Below are 27,083 nucleotides of genomic sequence, written 5' to 3'. Positions count from 1 at the left end.
TTATTGTTTTTGATGTGATTGTAAATGGGATGATTTCTTACTTTCTCTGTCCGATAGTTCATTATTAGTGTATAGAAAAGCAACAGATTTCGGTATTAATCTTGTATCCTGAAACTTTAGTGAATTCATTTATTTGTTCTAATAGGTTTTTTTGGTGGAGACTGTAGTGTTTTCTATATATAGTATCATGTCATCTGCAAATAGTAACAGTTTGACTTCTTCCATTCCAATTTGAATGCCTTTTAATTCTTTTTCTTGTCTGAGTGCTGTGGCTAGGACTTCCAATACTATGTTAAATAGAAATGGTGAGAGTGGGCATCCTTGTCTTGATCCTGATTGTAGAGGAAAAACTTTGCTTTTCACTGTTGTATATGATGTTAGCTGTGGGCCTTTATTATGTTGAGATATGTTCCCTCTGTACCAACTTTGAGAGTTTTCATTGTGAATGAGTATTGAATTTTGTCAGATGCTTTTTTTGCATCTATTGAGGTTATCATGTGATTTTTATCCTTCATTTTGTTAATGTGGTATATCACATTGATTGATTTGCAGATATTGAATCATTCTTGTGTCCCTGGAATAAATCCCACTTGATTATGGTGTATGATCCTTTGTATATGTTATTGAATTCAGTTTGCTAATATTTTGTTGAGAGTTTTTGTGTCTATATTTATCAGGAATATTGGCCTGTAATTTTCTTTTTGTGTAGTGTCTTTGTCTAGTTTTGGTATCAGAGTAATGGTGGCCTCATAGAATGAATTTGGGAATGTTCCCTCCTCTTCAATTTTCTGGAATAGTTTGAGAAGGATAGGTATTAACTCTTGTTTATATGTTTGGTAGAATTCCCCTGTGAAGTTGTCCAGTCCTGGACTTTTGTTTGTTTTGGGAGTATTCAGTATTCTGTTCAGATGATCTATTTCCTCCTGATTTTGTCTTGGAAGGTTGTATGTTTCTAGGAATTTATCCATTTCTTCTACATTGTCCAGTTTGTTGGCATACAACTGCTTGTAGTGATTTCTTCTGGTTTTTTGTATCTCTGTGATATAGTTTGTTATTTCTCCTCTTTCGTTTCTTATTTTATTTGGGCCCTTTCTTTTTTATTTGATGAGCCTAGCTAAAAGCTTATAAATTTTGTTTGTCTTTTCAAAAAACCATCTTTTGCTTTTATCGATCTTTTCTATTTTTTAATCTCTATTTTATTTTCTCTCTGATCTTTATTATTTCCTTCCTTCTGCTGATTTTGGGCTTTTTGTTCTTTGTCTGATCCCTTCAGATGGTAGATTAGGTTGTTTGAGTTTTTTGTTTGTTTCTTTCTTGAGGTATGCCTGTATCACTGTTAACTTTCCTCTTAGGACTGCTTTTGCTGTGTCCCATAGATTTTGGAAAGTTGTGTTTTTATTTTCATTTGTCTCGAGGCATCTTCTGATTTCCTCTTCAATTTTTTTGTTGACCCCTTGGTTTTTCAGCAGCATGTTGTTTAGCCTCCATGTGTTTGTGTTTTTCTAAGTTCTTCCTATAATTGGTTTCTAGTTTCATACTGCTGTGGTCAGAAAGGATGCTTGATACAATTTCTATCCTCTTAAATTTTTTTGAGACTTGTTTTGTGACCTGGAATGTGATCTATCCTGGAGTATACTCTATGTGCACTTAAAAGGAATGTGTATTCTGCTTTTTTGGATGGAATGTCCTGTAGTTTTAAGTCCAACTACTCTAGTGTGTCACTTAAGTCTACTGTTTCCTCATTGATTTGCTTTCTGGATGATCTGTCCATTGATGTATGTGGGGTGTTGAAGTCCCCTATTATTGTATTATTGTCAATTTCTCTTTTTATGTCTGTTAATGTTTGCTTTATAAATTTAGGTACTCCTATACTAGATGCATATATGTTTATGAACATTATAGCTTCTTCTTGTATTGATCCCTTTATCATTATGTAATGCTCTTCTTTGTCTTTTATTACAGACTTTGTTTTAAAGTCTACTTTGTCTGATATGAGCATTGCTACCCCAGCTTTCTATTCATTTCCATTTGCATGCAATATCTTTTTCCATCCCCTAACTTACAGTCTGTGTGTCCTTAGCTCTGAAGGGAGTCTCCTGTAGGCAGCATGTTTTTTTATTCAGTCAGCCACCCTATGTCTTTTGATTGGAGCATTTAGTGCATTTTTATTTAAAGTGATTGTTAATAGGTATGTACTTAATGTCATTTTGTTATTTGTTTTCTGATTGTTTTTGTAGTTCTTCTCTATCTCTCTTCTTCTTATGGTCTCTTCCCTTGTGATTTGATGATTTTCTTTAATGTTACGTTTATGTTGCTTTCTAGTTTTTGTATATATATTGCAGTTGTTTGACTTGTGGTTATCGTGCAGTTCATATATATGGCTCTATAACTATATTTATTTTTAACTGGTAGTCCTTTAAGTTCAAACACATTCTAAAAGGTCTACATTTCCCCCCCACCATGTTTTGTATTTTTGATGTAATATTTTACATCTTCATATCTGTCCCTTACTTGTTTATTGTAGTTACAGTTGATTTTACATTTTTGTCTTTTAACCTTCATATGAGCTTATTTCAGTGGTTGATCCACAGTCTTTACTAGTAGGATTTTTGTCTAGGCTTTACTATAGGATATTTGTCTTTACTAGTGGGATTTTCCCCTTCCTATAATTTATCTCTTGATATAGCCTTTTCATTTTCATTTAAAGACTCATTAACACTTCCTGTAAGATTGGTTTAGTATTGATGAATGTTAGTTTTTGCTTGTCTGAGAAACTCTTTATCTCTCCTTCAGTTCTGAATGATAACCTTGCTGGGAGGAGTATCCCAGGTTGTAAATTTTTTCCTTTCAGCACTTTATCTATATCATGCCACTCCCTTCTAGCCTGCAAAGTTTCTGCTGCAAAATCAGTTGATAGCCTTATGGGGGTTCCCTTGTATGTGACTCTTTGTTTTTCTCTTGCCGCCTTTAGAATTCTCTTTTTATCTTTAACTTTTGCCATTTTAATTATGATTATGTCTTGGTGTGGGTCTCTTTGAGTTCAACTTGTTTGGAACTCTCTGTGCTTCTTGTACCTGGGTATCTGTTTCCTTCTTCAGGTTTGGGAAGTTTTGAGTCACAGTTTTATCAAATACATTTTCTACCCTTTTTTCTCTCTCTTCTCCTTTTGGGAGTCAAATGTTAGTGCGACTGATGTTGTCCCAGAGGTCCCTTAGGCCATTCTCATATTTTAAAATTTGTTTTCCTTTTTGCTGTTCTGATTGGTGACTTCCATTATTCTGTCTTTCAGATTGCTTATGCATTGTTCTATATCACCTCATCTCCTGTTCATGCCATCTAGTGTATTTTTAATTTCAGTTATTGTATTCTTCAACTCTGACTGATTCTTTCCTGTATTTTCTAGTTTTCTGTTAAATTCTCATCGTGTTCATCTATTCTTTTCCCCAGTTCAGTTAATATTTTCATTACTATTTCTTTGTACTCTTTTTTTTTAAGATGTTGGGGGTAGGAGTTTATTAATTAATTAATTTATTTTTGCTGTGTTGGGTCTTCGTTTCTGTGCGAGGGCTTTCTCTAGTTGTGGCAAGTGGGGGCCACTCTTCATCACAGTGCGCGGGCCTCTCACTATTGTGACCACTTTTGTTGCGGAGCACAGGCTCCAGATGCGCAGGCTCAGTAGTTGTGGCTCATGGGCCTAGTTGCTCTGTGGCATGTGGGATCCTCCCAGACCAGGGCTCGAACCCGTGTCCCCTGCATTAGCAGGCAGATTCTCAACCACTGCGCCACCAGGGAAGCCCCCTTTGTACTCTTTGTCAGGCAGATCATTTATCTCTGTTTCATTAGCATTTTTTCAGGTATTTTTTTCTTGTTTCGTCTTCCCATTTTGTTTAACTTTCTTCGTCTGTGTGAAATCAGGTGAAACAGTTGCCTGTCCTAGTCTTGATGTCATGTCCTCGTGTGGGACCATTCCTGTGCAGTCTGCGTGAGCCCAGTGGTTTTGGTGGGAGAGCTGGATTTGAGGTGAGCATGATCTGCATCTTCCCCCAGGGTGTGCTGGTAGCCACTACCTTGGTGGGAGGTAGGCCTGGAGTTGGAGGGGGCTAGAGCCAGAGCCGGGTACAAGCCAGGGCTGCTGCTGTGCTTGATGACTGTCACTGCTCTGTTGGGGGTGGGGGTGAGGGCAGAGTGGCTGGAGCCGGAGCCCTGAGGGAGCTGGGTTTCTCTTGGGTATGATGGCAGTCTCCATCTTGGTTTGGGACAAGGTCAGGGCCTAAGGTCTTGGGGCCGCACTCCTGTGCTGGTTTTACTTTTTCCCCAGTGTGTGCCCTCAGTTAGAGGCTGGGTCAGGGCTGGAGGGGTTAGTGCCATGCCACTGAGCTGACCCCACCCCTCCTCCCCCAAGTGTGCACAGAGATCTGTGTTCCAGCGTTGGCAGTCTCCATCCGGAGTGTGGGCAGATATTCGTGAGCTGGTAATGGTTGCCTCTACCCTGGTCAGAGGCAGGGTCAGGGTCCAAGCCAGCTCTGTTCCCTCCAAGTGTGCACATTCTCATGGGCAGTGACAGCCTCTGCCTTAGCGGAGAGCAGTGCTGGAGCAAGAGGGGCTGCAGCAGGGGCCTGGTGCAGGCTGGGGGCACACTGGGACGGTCCCTAGGCATTTTTCAGTCAGCTGCCTCTTTGCTATCATCGGGAGTAAGCAGATCTGTACGTGTGCTCTTCAAGAGTGGAGTCTCAGTTTCTTACAGCCCTTATTAGTAAATCCCACTGGTTTTCAAGCCAGCCAAGGGGGCTCGTCTTCCCCATGTCAGACCCAAGGGCTGAGGTGCCTAATACATGGCTCGCACCCCTCGTTCCCCAGGGAGGATCCCTTAGCTTGTGATAGCCCCCTCCTCCTCTGTGTCCCCCACCAGTGGTGCGGGTGCTGACCAGATCGCTTCTTCTCCCTTCCTACTCAACTCCGTGTGGATCTTTCTTCACAGCCTTGGTTGTAGAATAGCTGTTCTGCTAGTCCCCAGGTCAATTTCAGCGAGAGAAGCTCTATACGCAGTTGTAGTTTTGATGTGTTCATGAGGGAAGGTGAGCCCAGTGTCGTCCTACTATGCCATTTTGATCTCCTCCCACCCTGGATTATTTTAGTCCTTTCTTTACCCTATGTTAGTACCAAGGAGTAGAGGTATTTTAGGCCAAACATTTCATGTTCGTCTCATGAAAGATTCAAACATTTTCTGCTGGCGTGGTAAGGGAAACCATTCCTGTAGTCAACATCACTATGGATACATATGTAATCATATACCTTATTATTCCAATAGTTGGAACACAGGATAAGTAAAAGCATACTATTAAAAAAAAAGATTTACACCTATGTATCTACCATCACAAAAGCTACTGCTAGACTTCGAACTGAAAATTTGAAGAACATTTGCCTGGTTTTAGAGGCTTGGCTTGGAAAAGGGTGAGAAGGCAGATTGTGGGGGGGGACATGAGGTGTTAGAAGAATGAGATTTGAACATAGTGAGTACAAGTGAGTACAAGATTTGCATGTAGTTGAGTACAAGAACATGAGTACGCGTCACAGTGCAGAAGTAGTAGGAGGAGCTGGAGTTGAGAGCTGGCTGGAGAAACCCTAGTGGGGAAAGAGGCTGAGGAAGAGGGAGAAGTGATAATCCCTCGTGGACTCTTTTGGAGCTTAGGGAGATGAAGTTAGGGCAAGAATGCAAAAAGGAGATGTATTTTTCTAATGGACTAAATGGTGCCCAGTGAGGCCATGCCTTATAAATACATGTGGAGTCAACTCACGATAAGATTTTTTTTTATGAAATTATTAGGGACAACATGCAAGATAGACAGACCTTATAATAAATTTCTTCATGGGTAAAACTAAGGAGGTAAACTAGATGCCCTCTGAGCAGCTTTCAACAATAAAATCTCCTTTAAATAGATCTGATCTGTAGGAAATAGTATTAAAGGAAGTTTTTTGTTTTTTTTTTGTTGTTGTTGTTTTTTTTGTTTTTTTTTTTTGCGGTACACGGACCTCTCACTGTTGTGGCCTCTCCCATTGCGGGGCACAGGCTCCGGATGCGCAGGCTCAGTGGCCATGGCTCACAGGCCCAGCCGCTCCGCCGCATGTGGGATTTTCCCGGACCGGGGCACGAACCTGCGTCCCCTGAATCGGCAGGCGGACTCTCAACAACTGCGCCGCCAGGGAAGCCCTAAAGGAAGGTTTTAATATCATTCTGTCCAAGGCACTGTCACATGGTCACTTGGCCAGATTGGAATTTTCAGCTTATAAACCATCCTGGGTGAAAAGGATCTGTGGTCTTGGGCCCTGACAAAGGATACCCCTGGCATATATCCCTCAGTGAATGTAAGGAGAGGGGCCATGGACCACAGGTAAGCTGACTGCCCCTCCAGCTACACCTACATATAAGAGGCCCTCCATTTTGTCCTGGAGGCACTTAGTCCCTTTCAGTGCCTGGTAGATCTTGTAGATTGGGTTTCTCTTCCTGATGGACTTGTGTCCTGGTGTTGGCATCCTTATGTCTTATCAAGAAGGAAAAAAAGAGAAAATTAAGTAGTTAAGTGGCAGAGAAGGAGGCCTATACTGGGACCCCCTGACAGCCCCTTTCCCCCATTCAGAGTGGAAATAGTCTGTCTGGAGTATCCCTAGATGCTCAGACATGGTGAGCCAAGTTTTCAGTGATCTACCAAAGACTGCTTCCCCCTGCCGGCTTCCATCATTGTTTGAAATCAGTGTTTTACCTAGCTCTGCCTGAAAAGTAGAAATTGACTCTTTCCTGGTGGGTATCTGGTCCCAGTAATTGACTCAGTGCTTGTCCACCCTTCTGTTCCATGACACGGAAAAGCTAGCACAGGTCAGGAAATGAGATGGTGACAAGTCAAGCAGGGTGGCCCTCTGGAACCTCTTGAGAGCTTATTGAAGGCCAGCAGGACCTTCCTGAGGGCTTGACAACAGTTGTCTCCCTGGCGCACAGGGTCAGCTCTCTGCATCCGTATACCCCTGGAGAATGTCACACACTTTCCAAGTTTACATTTGATTCCTGGTGTCACTCCTTATTATTGCCCTTCTCAACCTCTTCTTCATTTTCACCCACTGACATGACACACAAGGAGGTAGAAAGTGGGTAGATGTGACCATCATTTCCAACACCCTTCTCAGCCAAGCAGCTGACTTGGGAGAACACCACATCAGACAAGGATGCTTGTAGACATAACTATTTAAACTGAAAGGAGTTCAGGGTCCTGTGGCACATAAGGGCCTTGCTCTCAGACCAGCAGTGTCTGTCTGTCTGGGGCACATGTTGGAAGGGCAGAATCCCAAGCTGTCCTCCAGATCTACTGAATGAGAATCTGCATTTTAACAAGATTTGCGGGCACATACAAGTTTGAGAAGTGCTGTTCTGTGACAGTGGTTCTTGACCCTGGCTGCAAATTAAAATAACTGGGAAGCTTTTAAAAATACCAGTGCTGAGTCCCCATCTCCATAGATAGATTTAATTGGTCTGGGGTGGACCTGGGAGTTAGTATTCTTAAAGTTCCCCTAGTGATTTTGTAATGTGCAGTCAAGATCGAGCATTACTGCTAGAGAGATACTTGCTTATTACCTGGGTCTTGACTGATACTTCTTGATCACTTGGTTAGTTGGCTGGTGACTCCCAACCAGGCCACACTGTGGCTCAGAAATTTCAGAAGCAGAGATTCTAATCAGTTCTAATCTCAATCAGCCTAACCTATTTCACTCTGTAAGTTCTTCAGGAACTACACCATCTCTGTCAGTTTGCATTCAGTTAGGTGGTTGTTACTTTTAATCACCTTCGGCTGGGGAAACTGGTAATTTATGCGTGAAGTTGAAGGGGATGATTGGAATATCCACATAGAAAAGAAGGTTACTGATTTTTCCTTGGAAAGAATGTAATTAACAGCAGTAGTGACTAACCCTGTGTACCAGACCCTATACTTGGCAGTTGACACTTCCCAAGTCATTTATGATCCTCCAGAATCCCACGAGGAGGGTACTAATATTGTCTCCATGCTGACCCTATACTTGGCAGTTGACACTTCCCAAGTCATTTATGATCCTCCAGAATCCCACGAGGAGGGTACTAATATTGTCTCCATGCTGTGCAAGAGAAAACTAGAACACGAAGATATTGAGTGCCTTGCCCAGTGAAACAGATCTATAAGTGGTAAGCCCAAGGTAGGAACCCAGGCAATCAGGCACAGAACTTTTCTCCAAACCACGGCCGCCCACTGCATCACTAAAGCACTCCTTTGAATTTCTCCTCTCATCCAAGGAAGCTCAGGCTGTGGGAAAAGGTGAGAAAGTAGAATTAGCCCTGAATTTGGACAGAGTAGGTGGCCACTTACATGTTTCCATAGATCCAGAACAGAGGGTTTAGAGAGGGACTCAGAGATAGAGGGACCACACAATGTGTTGTCCAAGCCTAGACAATGTAAAATTCTATTCACACTGGCACAGCAGGCATTAACCAGGACTGTCCTAGGCAAACTGAGATGTGCAGTTGCCTTTCTTATAGGTCGTCTCATCCGCGAGGAGTTGAAATGCATTAATACAGGATACATGGTTGGTTTGTGGCCAGGTGAAGGACATATCCTAGTTTTCTTGATTCCTTTTCCGATGCTCTTCTCCTGTTTTGTATTGCCTGCCCTAATTTTCATCTCTTTTTCAACAACTCTCTAACCAGTGTACCATATCATACCCTCCTATGCTCCTAAACTCCCTGTCCAACACTTTAATCTCCAACCAGTAGAGTCACTCCTTGACCACTGTCTCCAGAACAACTTTGCACAAAGTCCCATTTAATGCCTAGAGAGAAGAGACCTTGAATATTCTCTATTTGTGTTGATTGATCCATTTAATATTGGGGAAGCTAATGGAAATGGGATTCAAAGATGGATAAGACATACTTCTACCCCTTAAGAAACTCAGGGTCTAGTGTAAAAACAAATCTTGGGGCAGACCAGGGGAGGCTTCCTAGAAGAGGTGAGTTGAAATGAATGAGTGGGTGTGAGACAGGCAAAGACTGGGGGAAGTGAGAGAGCCCATGGAGGTGAGAAACATCAATGTGTAGGGAAAACAAGTGGTTCCGTGCTGCTGGGGAACAAGTTTAGAAGAAGGAGGGTTAAGAGTCAAGGCAGGGACTGGGTCACAGTGTGCCATTCCAAGGGCTTGGATTTTCATCTGATGAGGGAAGACTTACAGTGCTTTCAGCGGAATAGGACACGGGAAAATGTGTTCACATATATAGCTGTGTTTGGTTTTAGGTAATTTAAGTGTTCACTGCCACTGGAATTTTAAATGATCTAATATCTCTTTTTAATTTCTTAGTTAACCATCTATAATTAAGATCAGTTCAGAATTTAACACACTTATGATCCTATTCTGATGCTATATAGAACTTTTTACCCATTCTATTCTTAAGGAGTTAAAAATCTAGAGAGAAGAGAGAGACACATAGCCACTGACGCTAGTGTCCGTCGTTCACATGAACATTCACATATGCATGATGCAAATGAGGGTCCACATGTTGATGCCAGCCTGTTTGCTCATTGGGATTCAACTGTAGTGGAAAATTGGATATAGCACTTAAACAATGAAGCTTATTAAAAAGAGCTTTGTGTTGAAAATAGTATTGATTTAAAAAGTTATTGTTCTCTAAGCACTGAGTAATCACTTTTTTTCTCTGCACATTTTCTGCCAAAAAAATGGATTAGTGTCTTGCTTTATTTCTTTTTTTTTTTTTTTAATATAGACTTGGGGACGGCATCAACAATCTACCCAGAACTTCAAGGAGCCAAAACTAGTTAGAATTAGATGTCAGCACATCTGAAATGTCAACACATTTTTTTCTGGATAATTTCCTGTGATTTGAAATCCTGATTTTTTGAGTCATTTTTAGTATTACATTTTTTAAGTGTTTGCTTTCAAGGAGGATATTGCCTCTGAGGCTTTCTCAACCAGTTAAATTCTCCAAGAGCAGAAAATATGTGAAAAAGCCAAGTTGCATGCTTATTTCTCCAGGGTCTCAGTCTCCTCTCAGAAATACAGACTCTTGTACTGAACCTTCTGAAACTGTCATTTTTTTTGCATACACAGGCTTATGTTTTCACACCAGTTCATAGATTGGGCGGAAGATGCCACTTCTATTTTAATAGAACAGAATGGCATGTGGGTGTGTGATGTGGGGGACTGTGTGTGACTCTTGCCTTCCTTATATACAAAATCAGAGTGGAGTTCCTGCACTCCTCCTTGGATAGGTAAAAAAATCCTGGCTATTTTTCAACCTGACTTTTTGGTGGTTACTTTTCTGACAGAAAATATTCTGGGGGTGAGGGCAGTAGGGGAAGCAGGGAGAGAATAAAATCTTCCTCTTTGAAATCAACTAAGTTAAGATTGCTTTTTTAATTTGAAGAAGCAACGTGGTTCTGCCTACCTATAATTAGAAAGCTTAGCTTACTGGCATATTCACATTGCCTGAAACCCCAAGTGAGAATTTCAGTCTCAAGTACAGGGTGTGATTCTACCTGGTGAACACTTTACTAAAGGTTGAGAAGCAACCTCATGAGAGAGGGATGGGAACACATCAGGAAAGGCACTGCTGAGGGTGGAAGAGCTGAGAGGGTCATCTGGATCCATTTCTTTCAAAGAGGAATTCTTGGCATTTAATAACTTGTGAACCTCAAGTCCTCACTTAAGGGAGGGAGAGAACTTGAGTCCATTTTTTCATGCAGGGGTTGGTGATACCCATGCTCTCTGGGTCCTAAGCTCTCTAAACAAGATGATTTTTAGCCTTAAAGCTAAATGAGGTGTTGTTTGGAGGAGGAGGGGAGATAATTTGATGGGGTCCTTTGAGAAAGTACAAACTTCCCCCAGGCTTTTCCTTTGCCTGCTTTGGACAAAGGCATCAAACATCACTGCCTTCTGCTTTACTGGTTTCTCCTTCTGTTTCCAGGAGGAGTCCAGAGAGCATAACGAAGAAGTGTTTCTGTAGGTAAGAGAGAAATGAACTGACCCCATTTCCAGTGGTTGAGCTTCTCTCCAAATAGGTAGATGCCGACGCTAAAGATGTAGCTGAGAGAGAAGAAGGCTGCTAGACCCGCTGGGCTGAGTTTGGCAAACACGGGATACACCCATGTACCCATCTCAGAGTAGATCCATAGTACCCTGCAGAAAATGACAAATCACAATGATTAGGACAGCAGGGGAAAAAAGCCATAGTCTCTTCAAGATCATTGGGGTTCTGGAGTCCAGGCAGAGGAAAAGAAGCCACAAGGGACATTTAACAGCCGAGGTGTTTCCCGAACCTGCAGAAGTGAGTATTTTCTGGATAAATAGACTGATTCATTGAGACATTCTGTTTCAGGCGCTGGGCTTGGCTATTTTACCTAATCCATTAAAATTCAATGATGGTAAAAGAATATGGGAAAACACTGAACACATCATTAACCAAACAAAATGTATAAGAACATGAATTATTTCTTTCCCTGAAAGATATGACCTGCTGAGACATTGAACTTGCTAAGATGGTGCCCATTTGCTCACTCTCAGCCAGACAAGTGGGGTTTGCTTTTCTGTGCCTAAGAGTTAAGTATAGCTTTCCATTAGCTCTCCAAGCCTGTTGGGGTAGGAGAGGCAGAGATTGAGCATTATTACTATAATAGAGTAGACCTGGGGTTTAATTGTGGGCCTAGATTTCAGCTCGTGGAAATAGCCATGGATAGAGTATTAAGTAGGAATAGATGGATCTACAGGAGGCTCAGATCTTGCTCATGTGAGGGTAGAATATAAATCATTTCTGTCAGCCAAGAGAAGGAAAAGAAATGCTAGGAGAGGAGCCACGATGTCTAAGTGAAGCCTAAAAATGCAGTTTGCTGGAAACAAACTGCACCGGAAGATGCCAAAGTCTGAAATAACTTTTAAAATTAAATACGGGGAAGATGATGTATCAGCTACAGCTTATAATCAGTTAAGAGTACGGAATATGGAACCAGGCTTCTGTGATTCGAATCCTAGGTGTGCTACCTCCTAGCTGTGTTACCTTCACTAATTGATTCAACTCTTCTCTCCCCCTACCCTCATGTATAAAGTAGGGGTACAAACAGCATATAGCTTATAAGGCTATTGTAAAGATTAAGGGAGTTAATTTAGCACATGTAAATTACATAGAACAGTGCCTGGCAGATTGTAATCATTTTATAAGAGTTTAAAAGCTTCTATCCTCTGAGGGAATACACAGTGGGTGTCGCCTCAGCAATCTTTCTTTGAGGCTATTCATCTCTTGTAAAAATTAGGATAGCCTAGGTTATGCTTCAGAAACAACGTTCATATTTGGATATCCCAGGTTGTCAAAGGAGTTCAGATGGAAGAATGAAATTCTGTGCTTAATTAAACTTTCAGAACCCAAGTGCAATCTTGGTTGTTTCAAATACTTTAAGTTTGTCAAATGCTTTGTTGGAAGAGAGGGGCTAACATCAGGGCCAGGACTAGGGTGGGGCAAGGGAGGCACCTATGGCATAAAATTTAAGAAGTCATCTCTATGCATCAAAGGACACAGTCAACAGAATAAAAAGGCAACTTATAGAATGGGAAAAATATTTGCAAATCATGCATCTGATATGGGATTATTATCCAGAATATATAAAGAACTCCTAGAACTCAACAACAAAAAATAAACAATCCAATTAAAAATGGACACAGGACTTGAAGAGACATTTCTATGAAGAAGATATACAAATGGCCAACAAGCACATGAAAAGATACTCAGTGTCACTAATCATTAGGGAAATGTGAATCAAAACTATAAAGAGATACCACTTCACACCTATTAGGGTATCTTCTATCAAAAAACCCCCAGAGAATATAAAGTGTTGAAGAGGGTGTGGAGAAATGGGAACCCCTGTGCACTGTTGGTAGGAATGTAAGATGGTGTCACTGCTGTGTAAAATAGTATAGCAGTTCCTCAAAAAATTAAACCTAGAATTACCATATGATCCAGCAATTCCATTTCTGGGTACATACTTCAAAGAATTAAAAGCAAAGACTCAAAGAGATATTTGTACTCTCATGTTCATAGCAGCATTATTCACAGTAGTTAAAGTATGGGAGCAACCCAAGTGTCCATTTAAGGACAAACAGATAAATAAAATGTAGTACAGTTATATACACACAATGGAATATTATGCAACCTTTAAAAGGAAGGAAATCCTGGGACTTCCCTGGTGGCACAGTGGTTAAGAATCGCCTGCCAATGCAGGGGACATGGGTTCGAGCCCTGGTCCAGGAAGATCCCACATGTCACGGAGCAACTAAGCCCATGCACCACAACTACTGAACCTGTGCTCTAGGACCTGCGTGCCACAACTCCTGAGCCCACATGCTGCAACTACTGAAGCCTGTGCGCCTAGAGTCCGTGCTCAGCAGAAAAGAAGCCAGCACACCTCAATGAAGAGTAGCCCCCCTCGCCGCACCTAGAGAAAGCCCATGCACAGCAACCAAGACCCAACGCAGCCAAAAATAAATTTGAAAAAAAAAAAAAAAAAAAAAGGAAGGAAATCCTGACATATGCTATAACTTGAATGAAACTTGAGGATATTATGTTAGGTAAAATAAGCCAGTCACAAAAGGACAAATACTGTATGATTTCACTTATATAAAGTACTTAGAGTCATCAGATTCATAGAGACAAAGTAGAATGGAGCTGGGGGGAAGGGGGAAATGGGGAGTTTGGGAAGAAAAACATTCTGGAGGAGGATAGTGGTGATGGCTGCAAGCAATGTTAATGTCCTTAATGCCACTAAACTGTATACTTAAAACTTGTAAATTGTATGTTATGTGTATTTTACCACAATAAAAAAGAAAATTTAAGGAGGCATCAGTCTCAGGGTTCTGCATGTGTAGTATTGTCCCTTGGGCCCTAGGCCTGGCCCTGCCGGCGTCACTTTGCTGCCCCAAGCTTGTCTAGATGCTACTCTCATGTACTCAAAACTGCACTGGATTGAAAACAAGTAATAATTGTTATCATTGTTACTAATATTAGAATTCTGTGAGATGTGCATCCATGGATGCATTTTAGAAGGATATCCACAGCACTTCTTTCCTGCATGGCTGTCTCTCATGACAGGCTGGAGGAAGTATAAGGGACAGAAAGTAAATATCCTCAAGTAGCTAAGGCCAGGAGTTTTGGGTCAGCGAGGAGATCTAAATACACTCCAAACGGGTTGCATTAATTGGTTCACTTTGTTTTCTCTATATATTTGAAATTAGGGCTTCCTAGTTTCCATGCACACTTATATAAGATAGTCTACAAATAAGGACACTCCTCTAGAAGCCTGGGAAGTTTCTGTTTATTTACTTCATTTTTGTTCCCTCCAGCGTAAGGTTTGTAAAGGAAAGTTCCTGAAGTAAGCTAATGAAGTCTGCACTTTCACAGAGAAGGTGCAAAGAAAGTTCTAGGTGTGTTCACTGACAGTGGGAAAATTAATGCAAATATGATTAGAGCGTGAGGCATGGTTGCCGTCATTTAATGAAGGGTAGTCAGCAGAGAGGCCGAGTGCGGAGATAGCCATGGTCAGGTGCTATCACCTCTTTATGGCTTCTGGAATATATGTTAAAAGGGGAGAGAGAGGGAGAGGGAAGGGGAGAAGGAAGGGGGGGAAAGAAGGGAGGGAGGGAGGGAGGGAGGGAGGGAGGGAAAGGCTCTCAGCACGTGTGCAGCCGAATTGTCCTTGTCCTCCATCTCAGCCAATGTCAGCTCTTCCCTAGCTGCCACATATGATCCCATGGAATCATATTTAAATATTTCTGCAGTGCACTCATTTCATGATCTCAATCCAGGCTCCTTCATCTCCTATAGGTTTCTATAGTTGTCTGCTCACTGGGCTTTCTTGCTCACATCAACCCACTTTCCACAATGCAGTAACCCAATAATCTCTCTAAAAGAAAAAAATCGTTCATGGTGCTCCCCTGCTTCCAGTGGATCCACGTTGCTTTAGGAAACTACCCAAGCTCCTCCCCCTGGCCTACCTGGCCCTGCCCTGCCCACCCATCCACCCATCCACCCTCAGATCTGCAGTCCAACCCTTTCTGTTTCTTGAGTGAGCCCAGCTCCACAGCTTCTGGTCTTCACCCATGCAACTGTCTCTCCTTGGAACACCTCTACCTTTACCCTTCCTAGGACACACTTCCTGCTCTGTCCCCGGCTGAACCTTACTCATGCTTTGAATTTCAGCTTACAAGTTAATTTCTCCAGAAAACACTTCCTGACCATTCCTCCCACAACCCACATTTGGTTAGGTTGTTACGTGCTTCCCCTACCATGAGTTTACCCTTGGTGCATATTTGACTGTCTTTCTCCAGAGCTTCTGGAAGCTCTGTAAGGACCGGGATTTTATCTATTATGTGCATCTGTTTCCCAAGTGCTAGACACATGGCAGGTTCTTTAGTTTTAAACAAATGGCTGTCTGGGTGGCACTGCCGGCACCTACGGTGCCTTTTAAGTGCTGTTGGCTGCGGCTGCTATAGAAGGTCTCAGCTGCCTGGCCCGCCAAGAACACTGCAGCCTCTGAAAGCTGGAACGCGTAACCAGTAGCCTTCCAAATTGTAGTTAACTGGATGCTCACATTAATGGAATCACCACCTTCCCAATCCACCAGCGGACAATTCTCAGAAGTTCCCTTGATGCTCCCTTCTCATTCGCCCACTACACACCAATGAATCCATCAAACCTATTCTGCTACACCAACAATGCGTCTCAGGTATGTCCCTCATTCCTAATTGTACAGCTGTATCCCTCTCCAGGCTCTTCTTGTTTCTAACTTGTGTAACAGGCATTTTGGGTAGCTGAGATTTGGGCAGGAAGGATGAAGAGTGTAGATAAGCATTTCCATTCTTAGCCCTCCACCTCCACCCCTCTTCAGTTTGCATGCTGGCTGGCCTGGACCCCAGATGCTGATCGTAGGGGAAGTTGTGTGGCATCTTCCTATTTATTTTCATGTATTAATTTACAGGAGGCCTAGGGAGTCCTTCTGTGGAAAGTGAGCCTGGGATTCTGATCCCCACTAAGATTTTTAGGTTGTAAAACAATGGTACCATCTAGATGGTCCCAGACTAAGGTCATATTTCAGGAAAGGGTAACAGTGGCTCTGGGAGTGAATTCACATAGTGCATTAGCGGTAGTAGGAGAGGATTGTTGGTACCGCATATAACAAGGTGGCTGGTCCTGGAACTCAGCTTCGTCTGCCCCTCTGGCAGTTTCTAATGGCTTCTGGGCGTAAGCTGTCTATATGTGTAAGTGTGCATGTGTAAACGGGTGCACGGATTTAGAGGGTTATTACACTTGGGGTGTCCAGGCAGCTTTGCTCTGGGGCCTCACCTGAGCGAGCATAGAATAGAAGAAAGGAATCATCTCTCTTGCCCCATAGGAACTGCTATTGAGAGGTGACTTTAAAAATATCTTTTCCCAGGCTGGGTTACAGCTGTATATCTCTATGATGCTTGCACTTGGCATGCAATACTTTACACACTAGCAGGGACAAATACAGCATCAGCTGATTTCTGGTCTACCAAAGAGCAAGGCGGTGGGGCACTGCAGGCCAGCTGGGGCTGTTGCAATAGCCAGTAGCATTGTTCTACTTCCCCCAACATAGGAGACCAATGGGCAGTGGCATTGTTGGCAGTGACAGCAGTGGGGGAGGCGTGCTGACCTTAAAGCAAGCCCCGTGGAGGTGCTGGATCCAGGAGGCTGGGTACTGTGGCTTTACAGTCTGTGTGGGAGAGTGAGTCTCAGAACTGTGTACTGCATGGGCATGTGTGAGCACTCACGGGATTATTAGAATATTTTAGAGACAGAGGTCTTGGAGGACTGGACCACCTGCAGAAGGGTGTTCCAAGCATCCAGACATGGGATGACACTGGAACTGTGAAATATCCGTGGATGAAGAATAAACCATTGTGATTGAACTAGATGACTTAAGAGTATTCCGGCTAACCTTTATTCGTATATTGCTTTATTCTGTTTTGCTTCCCATGTCTTGCCACTTCAATCCATTTTAAGCACTATTGTCAAGATAGTCATTTTAAAGCATAATTCTCTGGCCATGTTACTAAGAATTCTTCTCACTCCTCCCTCCATGGCAAACAAACAACAGCAACAAACACATCTCACATTGTCTGTACCATGTCCAGCCTCCTCCAGCCTGCCGCCTGCAAGACTCGTGAGTGGGCAGTTTCAGGGTGATTTCCTGTTAGTCTCTTTCACTAGTAGGTCCAGCTAAAGTGAATTGCTAGCCATGGCTTTAATGTGATGTGTGCCCTCTTGGCTTTGCGATTGTGCAGTGTTCGCTTTCTCCCAGTTTTTGCTGCTCCAATCCAGCCAGTCCTTCAGGGCCCAGATCCAATGACATCTTCCATGAAGTCCTTCCCACGCTGCCCAGTCAGATGTAACTGCTTCCTCCTTGTGTTCCCTTTAGCACCTCGTATTTGTTATGACATTTTATCACTTTCCACCTTGTGTTCTTATAATTTGTGTGCATGGCTCATCTCCACTTAGGAGGTACAAACCCCCTAGGGGCTGGGGCTTGGCCTTATATAACTTTGCTTTTCCCAGCAGGACCAGCCCTGTGTTAGGGGAAATATTTGTTCAATAAAAGATGAGTAAGAGCCAGCAGTAGGAACATTTCTATTCTCCTGCTCCTTAGGAAGAGCTAGGTGATGTGTTTTGGGGTGAGAGAGAAGGGGGGAGTAAGTGAGCTACCATATATATAGATGACTAATGCTTTCCAAAGGAAATGAAAGATTTACAGTTATTACTACTTTGCAAAGCTTTATTTTCCCACTTAGGGGCCAGCCCTCCAATTTTGCAATCTGAAAAATAACAAAAAGCAAGTGCCACATATGAGGCAGTCCCCATGGTCTTGGTGGATATTTTTAGGTCATTGTAACATGGTTTCAGCAGTGAAATACTTCTCCAGCTCAGAGTTATTGCCATTTTTTTGACTCATGTTTGTTTCTCACGCTCCCTCTGGCCCGGGACCGTATTCTTTACCTCATTCCTGCTATGCTATTTCCCTATTTGAGCATCCAAACTGGCACACCTAACAGCTGACCTATAGCCGCTTCCCTAAAATATCTCCATGGACATCCACAGTTTGTGGAACTTGTTGCTGATCATCCGTGGCCATGAAGGTGCATGTGCCCCCAGAGTATTGTGTAAGGGTGGAGGCAGCTGGCAGCAAGGAGTCTGAGCTCCCCTAATTAGGCAACAGACAGGGAGCAAAGCTCCAATCAATAGGGCAGCATAAAATGCCTGCGTACAGGTGTATTTGCTTCACTCCAGCAAAAATGAGGCCTACTGGACAGAATGCTGATTCTGTACTTCATTCATGTTAAGAAAGTCCACATCCCAAACCACTTCAGCTCCCTGCCAGGGTCTATCCAGTCACATTCCTGCTAGTGATAGGTCTCCAGCCCTTCCCTTCATTTGCCCCATTACATCACTTTAACATACAATCAGCACGGAGCTGGAAGGAACAACATCGTGAAGGCTTTTAGACTGTAGAGATGATGGTAAGCTTTTGCGTTCTCACCCCTTCAGCATTTAGCAGAGTGTGTTTTACACAAACAGGGAGCTGAACAAATACCTGACCATCTCAATACACTGAAAAGAGAACTGGATTTGGAAACAGAAGTCCTTGATTTAAGTCTCAGCTTTCATTTTCCCCAGCCACACGACCTTGGACATGTCACTTAGCCCACTGGGGCTTCAGGTCTCCAAAGCTGGATGATCTCTGAGTCGCCTTCCACCACCCACCCTCTCTGATTCTCTTTGCAGATTGATTGATATTGTCGTCTGTGGGCCAGCATCAACTCTCTTGAGTTACCACAAATGCCACCAACTGATCTCCCTGTCTGATTCCCCTTTAATTTCCATACTTCAGCCAGCATCATCTTCCTAATCATCTTTCTTACATAAGCCATGTTATTTCACTTCTCTGCTTATAACTTTTGCATAGAAAAGCCCTCTTTTTTTTTTTTTTTTGCGGTACGCGGGCCTCTCGCTGTTGTGGCCTCTCCCATTGCGGAGCACAGGCTCCGTATGCTCAGGCTCAGCGGCCATGGCTCACGGGCCCAGCCGCTCCGCGGCATGTGGGATCTTCCCAGACCGGGGCACGAACCCGTGTCCCCTGCATCAGCAGGCGGACTCTCAACCACTGCGCCACCAGGGAAGCCCAAGCCCTCATTTTAAAAGTCCAGATTCACTAACTTCTCTCTGTCCTACAGTTCAGCCATGCCCTCAGCTCCTCCAGCCTTTCACAGATGCTATTCCCTCTGCCTGAAGGTCTTTTCCATATCTCTTTTGACTTATTTCTACTTATTCTCTGCATTTCAGCTCAGACACCACTTCCTTTAAGAAGCCAGTCCTCCGCATCCCCCAGCACCCTGTGCTTATCCCTGTTAGAGTCTCACCACCCTGTCTTCCCACTGTTTCTGTACTGTCCTCTCTCCCAGGCAGTCCCCAAAGGCAGCACCGTGTCTTGTACATCTCTGTATCCTCATACCTTAGCACAGTGCCTGGCACTGAGGAATAATTGACTGGACGTGTGATGTGTTCACTCCTGACCGTCTTGCTGCACCTCCTTTCTCCAGCACCCCAGTTCGCTGCATTGTCAGAGCTCATGCCCAGGCACCAATGAGCCAGACCCTCTCGACCACTACTTTTCATCCTTATGGGCACCACAATTTTCCCCAAATACCAGTCACCTTAGGTGCTCTATTACCTTCTTGGTTTCTGAGGAGGAAAAGAGCAAGGGTAGATATGAGGATTGATGATCAACTCCAAGTCCTTAGGTAGAAGAAAATTAATAGACCGAAAGTGCTATCTCATATATGAACTCTGAAAGTTATATTTGGCAAGAAAGGATAAATCAGATTAAAGTCCACCAAAAAAACAGAGTATGGAAATGCATGTGCATAATCAACCAGCTACCACCCTGCTTCTCCTCAACACATACAAGAGAAAAAAAATATATCTTTTGTGTATATCTTACCTGACCCCAGGTCCTAGATATTCTGTCTTTAGGGATTTATTCCTTTGGGTTAAGCCAGACTTGGAATATACATGGCGCATGTCCCACCACAATCCATTCACATGCTATAGGCAGATATTGCTAAATGATAGCACAACTCTTTTGGTAGGGCCTTAGAATCCTTGTCAACACAGTGCTCCAGACCTCAGCTACCAGTAGGTCCCCAATTTATGCCTTATTCTCTAAAAGTGTCCTTTGTTAAAATGCAAAGGCCCCAGGCTAGTGAACAGTGTAAATCAATTGAGTCTTGGGGTGGATTTACTGAACAAGTGCTTTCTTTTAAGACAGGTGAAACATGAAAGACTGTAGGCACTCGGGGAAACAAGGGTGCAGAAGGGTGGGAGGAACATACCTTGCGAAAGGGAAGGAAAGGCTGGGGAGGAACCATCACCTGAGTTCTGGGCACAAAGGTGACTGGCTCTAAGACAAAGGCTGCTGAAGCACATGAAGCAGGCACTGCTGGAGGCCAGTCCTTTGGAATGTGTTCTTTTCCTGGCTTCTGTCTCTGACAGAGCACTGCCCTGAGTGAAACCACCCCTCACGTAGGGATTGGGGGATTATCCGGATTGGCAGATATGCAAAGCTTATGTGAGGCTAGGCTAGAGTAGGAACATCAGGATTCGCTTCCAATCTGCAGGTATTATGCTTGGCATGCCCCTCCCAGTAGAGCAAGAGCATGGCTGTGGGTGAGAAGGCTGTAGGATAGAAAGGGGGGCTTTCCAGTTGCTAGGTGGAAGGCCAAGCACTTTCCCTTGATTACAGCCATTGGGCAGAATTTCTGAGAATTAGTGTCACCAGGTGGTTGAATGATGAAATCCAGGCCAGCTACTTAAGTTATCTCTCATGCCTCCAGTTAGGCTGTTCTGCAGGCCCCTGGGCAATTGCCCAAATGCCCTTTCAGTGCTCCAGTGCCAGATGTTGATGCAGCTAAGCCCATAATAATACAGGCAACAGGAATGGACCAAACCTTGCCTGCTCAACCTGTCAAGCGCCCTTTTAGATGGAATATATTTAGATGCCTTAGATCATTCAGCCATTCAAACATTTTAATTACAAATGAAACCAAAGATTAATGTTTTCCTAGGGAAAGTAACATGTGTAGCTTTACAACGATTAATTCTTCATGAGAGGGAGGGGGAACTCATGACTTGCTGTGTGTGCACGCATACCTGTGTATTCTTGGGCATTTGATGTTTCCATGAGTATCAAAAGGAAACACTAAGATTCCTTTTTTCCTGAAATTTAAAGATGGTAAAACCCCTGTTAACCCAAGATAAAGGCACTCTTATAGAGCAGTGCGCTTCTTCTGGAATATTCCTCAGACTCTGGAATGACAAGTCTAAGTTGATTTTCTCTCTGCAACTCTTACCTGCTGACATAAGCAAGGCTAGCAGCAGCCAACAAGGCGAGTCCTTTCTTCTTCGGTGGATAGCAGTGTGGCCTGAGGATGACTTCAGCCAGAGAGAAGGGCAATATGGACGTGTGCTGCAGGAGAAAAGACGACAAATCATCAACCCAAGGTGCCCCGGCTGTCTCCAGCACCCCTAATTCCCTCTTCCCCTCCAGTCTACCTTCTTACACAAATACCAGATGAAACTTTCCAGAACTTGGCTTGGATCGTGCTCCTTGGATGCCAAGGACCTACAGCAGGTCCCTACTGCCTACCCTACTGACCCAGACTCCTTTGTCTGGCTACCAAGGCTCTTTATAGTATGCTCTCACGCCCTTCCTAACACACACACACACGCGCGCGCACACACTCCTTCACAGAACAAGGCTGTCTCCTTCGTTCTTTGCACTTGGCGTGTTTGCTCCCCCTTCACACTTCTGTCCCTGCTTCAGCTGTGTGGAGTGTGTCTTTTCTCCCTGTATTCATCCCGTCCATGGTGTTCACGGCCAGAACCATCTTCCATGATGCTGTCTCTGTATTTTCCTCTCGCTAACTTCTCTCACTCAGTTCTGCTGCACTTACATCCTGCGCCATGCAGTCTAACACTTACGGTGCGCATTGGGAAGCTCGGTGCGGGGAGAGGCCGAGAACACGTTTAGCACTTGGCACCGTGGAGCTGTCCTGTCGATAGCTGGTGGTGCTGTAGGGGGTGGGAGAGGCTCCCTGTGAAACCTCTGTGTTCTCCCCGCCTCCTTCCCTGCTTCACCTCCTTCTTTGTAACCATCTGTTTTCTCACGTCTTTCAAACTCTTAACACTAGAGTTTTTCAAATGACACAATCAAGGAATAGTGGTGTTTTCGGGTGCGAAGACTACTGAGTCCCACTCCTCTCTTGGTTATGGGAACTGATCCGGGAGAGGCGACTTGAGTCTCTTTGCAAATGTCCTTTCGTTTCTTAAACACGTTTATTAAGTTCCTCTGCCACACTCTGTGCTTGTGGGTAACATCTCACAGTGTTAGTATTTTATACTATCTACATTTACATCTTGCCTCTTTCATCCCTGCTCCCCAGTTTCCTCAGCTCTTGGAAGTCTCTTGCATCCATAGCTTCTACTTTCAAGCTCCCTCCCAGGCCCATTCTTGAGCCCCAAGACAGCACCTCAATTACAATAGGGGCTGGGGCTTAGGAATGTCACAGTGCCCATGTCACCGTGCTCCCATGCCCAGCTGTGCTGCTGGAACCCTGGGTACTGACTCTGGCTGGCCTTTGCTGTCAGTCCTACCAGTCTTGTGCTCAGAGGCATCCACAGGAGGTGGTAGCTTCTTCTTGCTCTACCTATGCTAGCTGGGGTCCAGTCAGGAGATCAGAACCCTCTGATGACAAGAAACGTGACAGGTTTTCATGGAGCAGGGGTGGGATGAGGAAGCACAGGTCTTAATTATAGGGCAGTCCTGGGCAGAGGGAGCCTGCAGTTCAGTGGCACAGAGCAGTCAGGCTACTTGAAGGCCCTGGGCGCCCACATTTTAGTAGCAAAGCTTGGAGGAAGAGCATGGTGGACAAACCACAACTTTTTTTTTTTTTTTTTTTTTTGCGGTACGCGGGCCTCTCACTGTCGTGGCCTCTCCCGTTGCGGAGCACAGGCTCCGGACGCACAGGCTCAGCAGCCATGGCTCACGGGCCCAGCCGGTCCGCGGCATGTGGGATCTTCCCGGACCGGGGCACGAACCCTGCATTGGCAGGTGGACCCTCAACCACTGCGCCACCAGGGAAGCTCCAAACCACAGCTTTTATAGACTTTCTACAAGGTTGGTCCTGAATATACTGACTGGTTGACCACACAGTGGAAAGACTTCCAGGCCCGCTGTCATATCCTGCATCTTTCTTTGGTCTAATTTTAGGGACCGAAATCTACAGTTTCTCTGTCTCTCCCTCCAGTAATGGAGCATGGTGTTTAAGGGCACGTACTTTCGAGTCCGACCCCGGACTGGTCACTCAATCTGTCTGAACTTCAGCTTCCTCGGTTATAAAACGTGACAGTAAATAGTACGCATGTCCTAGAGGTACTGCTCTGAGGACTGGGATTAGTGCACGTCAAGGGCTTAGTGCTTAGCCCAGGAGGGTGTCCAGTGAGCATTAGCTGTGATGATCACTATTATCCTTGTGACTGTCACCCTTCCTCTCATTGGTGGCCCAGTGTGGAGCGGGGTGAGGCAAGCGTCTGGGGTGTCCGCAGCACCAGGTGAGTGGATGCACCCTTGCCTGTGGCCTGCAGGCGGCTGGAGTGTGGTTACAGGGCCATCCCCGTGGCCGTCCCGTGGGTCCCTCTCCAGCCCACAGCTGGTGCCTGTGCTCCCAGTGATGGCCACCTCAGAGCCTTAGCAGTACTCTGTGATGGACACTGATGCTCCTTTAATCCAGAGGCCACTTCAGGAGGCCAGAGATGGGGCTGTCTGCCCAGTACAGTTGCCCGCCTTTCTGCCCACCTTCGCTCTATCAGGAAGGTCCGACTTCTGTCAGGAACCACCAACAGTCCCATTATACTGGCCATTGACCTGACAGACTCTATTATCCCTGCTCACAGCAGCTTCCATTCTCTACATTAATGATCATTTGGAACAGAATTCCTGTGGAATAGTGTAGCGTGTTTGCATTAGGAGCAAATGAGTTCACAGTGATTAATGCTTTTATAACAAATAACTCAGGAATGCATGACTGGTCACCTCTTCTAGGAGCCTGCCCTTTGCAAGTGACATTCAGTTGGATTTCCAAATGAATTCTCCCTGATGGCTTCTGGGAAGTTTCCTTCAGTGATGTCATCCGTGATGGGCCATATACTATGGCTTAATACCAGCTAAAAGGTCTCGAAAAGAATCACATTGTTTTGGCCAGGGCTGGGGGTATGAATGGGGAAAGGAGGAAGATTGTATTCTGTGAGCTTTCTAAATATTGAGCTACTGTGAAGAGCCAAGCATGACACAGTAAACCTCCTGGTATTTCGAACCTACTGGTATTTCACCTCACGTGGATATAAATTATATAACCTTTGTCAGGCAGCACATATTTTTCAAAAGAGGAGAAAAAATTTAGTAAGAGAAAAATCAAATATGCTTCCTGCTTCCAAAAAATCTAATAATTAGGCTGGGATTGACACAAATTAGAATGCTGCCAAAAATTACTGAAAACAGTGACTCATTCTGTATTTCAGTTAACAGTTTTTCAGTTTCCCTTATAAACAGTGAAGCTGACAAAAATTAATTATCTCAGAGGGGGTAAAATATTTCCTTCCAAAGTAAACAAAACATCATGGGCTGAAACAATAGTATGTGTAAACAGAGGGGATGGAAGGAAGCTATCTTTCCTTGTTAACTGAGCCATCATTTTGGTAGATTTTTCTTTAAATACCTCATTCCAAAAGCATTGGTTAAAAGGAAGAGTGGTGTCCTTTTTTCATCCTTTTCTACTAAATTACACCTTCCCTCCTGTCCTTTGTGTGATGCCTACTTGCATTGGAATATCTTGGAGACAGAACTATAAGCATGAAAGATTGATTTAAGTGTTAGTATCATAGTTGCCCTGTAGATTCCTTGGTTGCAAAACAGCCTTGTAGATAAGTACTACCACTTACCAGCCCGTAGAGAATTCCTATAAGGTTATATGAGTGGCGACATGGAAAGTAATGAGCACTTATTTTTACTAGCCTCATACCAGTAGATAAGTAGCTGCTCTAAAACAGCTTCCCTGTGTCTGAGGCTCAGATTAAAATGAGATGCATTTGCCTGACTCTTGAGAAAGAGGCAAGCCTCGATCACTCAGATAACCCATGGAGCCGGCAGTCTTCCATCCTTGTTGTGCAGCCTCCAGAGACTGACTCCAGAAGGCGAGGACGGCCACACTCTTATCTCTAAGATTCTTGGAGGTCCAAGAGCACTTAATAGTCTTCAGTGAAAGAAATTCAGAGAGCCTACACATTGTAAAAATCAGACGATAACACTTTAAAATAAGTTCTCTGCCTCTCTCCTCAGTTTCATTTCCTTATTGCACCAGCTCTTATGTTGAGTGGACCAACATAAATACGTCAGCTTTTGCCTTCTCAGGCTGGTCATTGAAAGGCTTTCTTCTTCATGTGCTGTTCCTAATCATGAGCGTATGTAGTGTTGCCCACTTCACATCTGCTTCAGTCTTCTCCTTCCTTCCTCTGTTCAGGCAACGCTTGGACCTGAGAATTCATTCCTTGCACCGGCTCTTCCCAAACTGAGTTCCTTTCTCTCAAGTCTCTAAGATAATGTCTTTGGTTCGTTTATGGTGCTACTGGATAGATATTTTAAAATGAAGTTTTAGTGCACGGACAAGATTTTACTTCTGGGTACATTAAGGAGGATATTTTTGCTTACTGTATATTAAATATATCATTTTTAAAATTTATTTAAAGACGAAAGCCTTCACAAAACCTCCTCGGGGCAAACACATGGTCAAAACATCAATTAAAACTTAAACATAAATATACAACAGACATGAAAATGGAGGCAAAACAAACCTTAATAGAACACCATTGTACCCAGGCTTGTTATTACAATGGAGGATCATGTTCCTTAAGCTTGAAAACTACACACAGTAAAAACATGCAGTGATAGCTGTTTTGTAAATCCTAGTGAGGCAATCTCTGGTTTTGATAATATCCATTTACCAGCTAAAAAACTTTACCTCACTCCTCACCAACATCCCCCACTGCAGTTTCTGCCTCTAACTCTTATAGTTTGGGACAGTGGTGATGGTCTTTCTGGGAATATTTTGTATCCAAAAGCAGAGACCATCTGTATTCTCTGTGGCCCCCACTATGTTACTAAAGGTGCAGTTTTGCTTTAAGTCAATCCAATATATCGTAATCTGGATATGTAGACACAGGTTGTATTGCTTACATATCTAGGGGACTTTTTTTTTCATTCTTCCACCTGCACTACCTGCAGGAATCTTTTCCATCTCAGATACTGGAGTTTAGAAGATAACTGTAAAACGTGTAAAAACTTCCTTTTCTACTTTCTAGGAACTTAAGTGCACAGACTAAGCATCACTGTAATTAAAGAGTCAGCGCCTGGGGATGAGGGATTGGGAGGATAAGCCACCCATAGAAAGAGCCGAAGGCTTCTCTTTGATCTCCAGTCTACCTAGGTGGGCTGACACAGCCCAGTCAGGTAAAAATTCAGAGAACAGAAGTTAAAAACCAATAGTTTTATTTATTGCAGAAGAGTAGTAATGTTTGCAACTTACTCTCATATGCACCACAAAGAAGATGAGTTGTTGGATGGATAGATGCGTAGATTTGTGATAAAGCAAATACAGTGAACTATTAATAGCAGAACCTAAGTGGCAGGTAATACAGGTGTTCACTGTAAACTTCTTTGAACTGTGCCTTATGTTTGAAAATGTTCACAATAAAATGTTGGGAGAAATATGAATAGTCTTACTGACCCGGAAAGAGAAACGAATGCTCCACTGGGCTGAGGAAGAAAAGCATGCCATTATTTATGAACTTGTATGTGAAATGAACAGGTGGTTAGATGATAACTTTCTGAATC

The 27,083-nt window shown here is 43.7% G+C and overlaps 1 protein-coding gene across 3 annotated transcripts in view; it reads right to left on the bottom strand.

Moving 5' to 3' along the window:
* Window positions 1-27,083, bottom strand: part of ADTRP (androgen dependent TFPI regulating protein) — a gene marked incomplete at its 3' end in the record, with an annotated part of 65,264 nt that overhangs the window by 4,525 nt on the left and 33,656 nt on the right. For 2 of the 3 annotated variants that reach the window (XM_082638282.1, XM_082638283.1), the window contains 2 exons: window positions 21,490-21,605; window positions 11,051-11,202 (listed from right to left, as the gene is read on the bottom strand). In XM_082638282.1, coding sequence (XP_082494408.1) covers window positions 11,051-11,202; window positions 21,490-21,605 — 268 coding nt within the window. Of the gene's footprint in view, window positions 1-10,964; window positions 11,203-21,489; window positions 21,606-27,083 lie in introns of those variants that run through there. The other variant, XM_082638281.1, reaches the window with a different exon arrangement.

The sequence above is a fragment of the Mesoplodon mirus genome, assembly GCF_964341445.2.
Source record: "Mesoplodon mirus genome assembly, chromosome: 12".
NCBI lineage: Eukaryota > Metazoa > Chordata > Mammalia > Artiodactyla > Ziphiidae > Mesoplodon > Mesoplodon mirus.
Note: the sequence above shows the minus strand (reverse complement) of the source record. Positions and strands in the feature narration are given on the sequence as shown.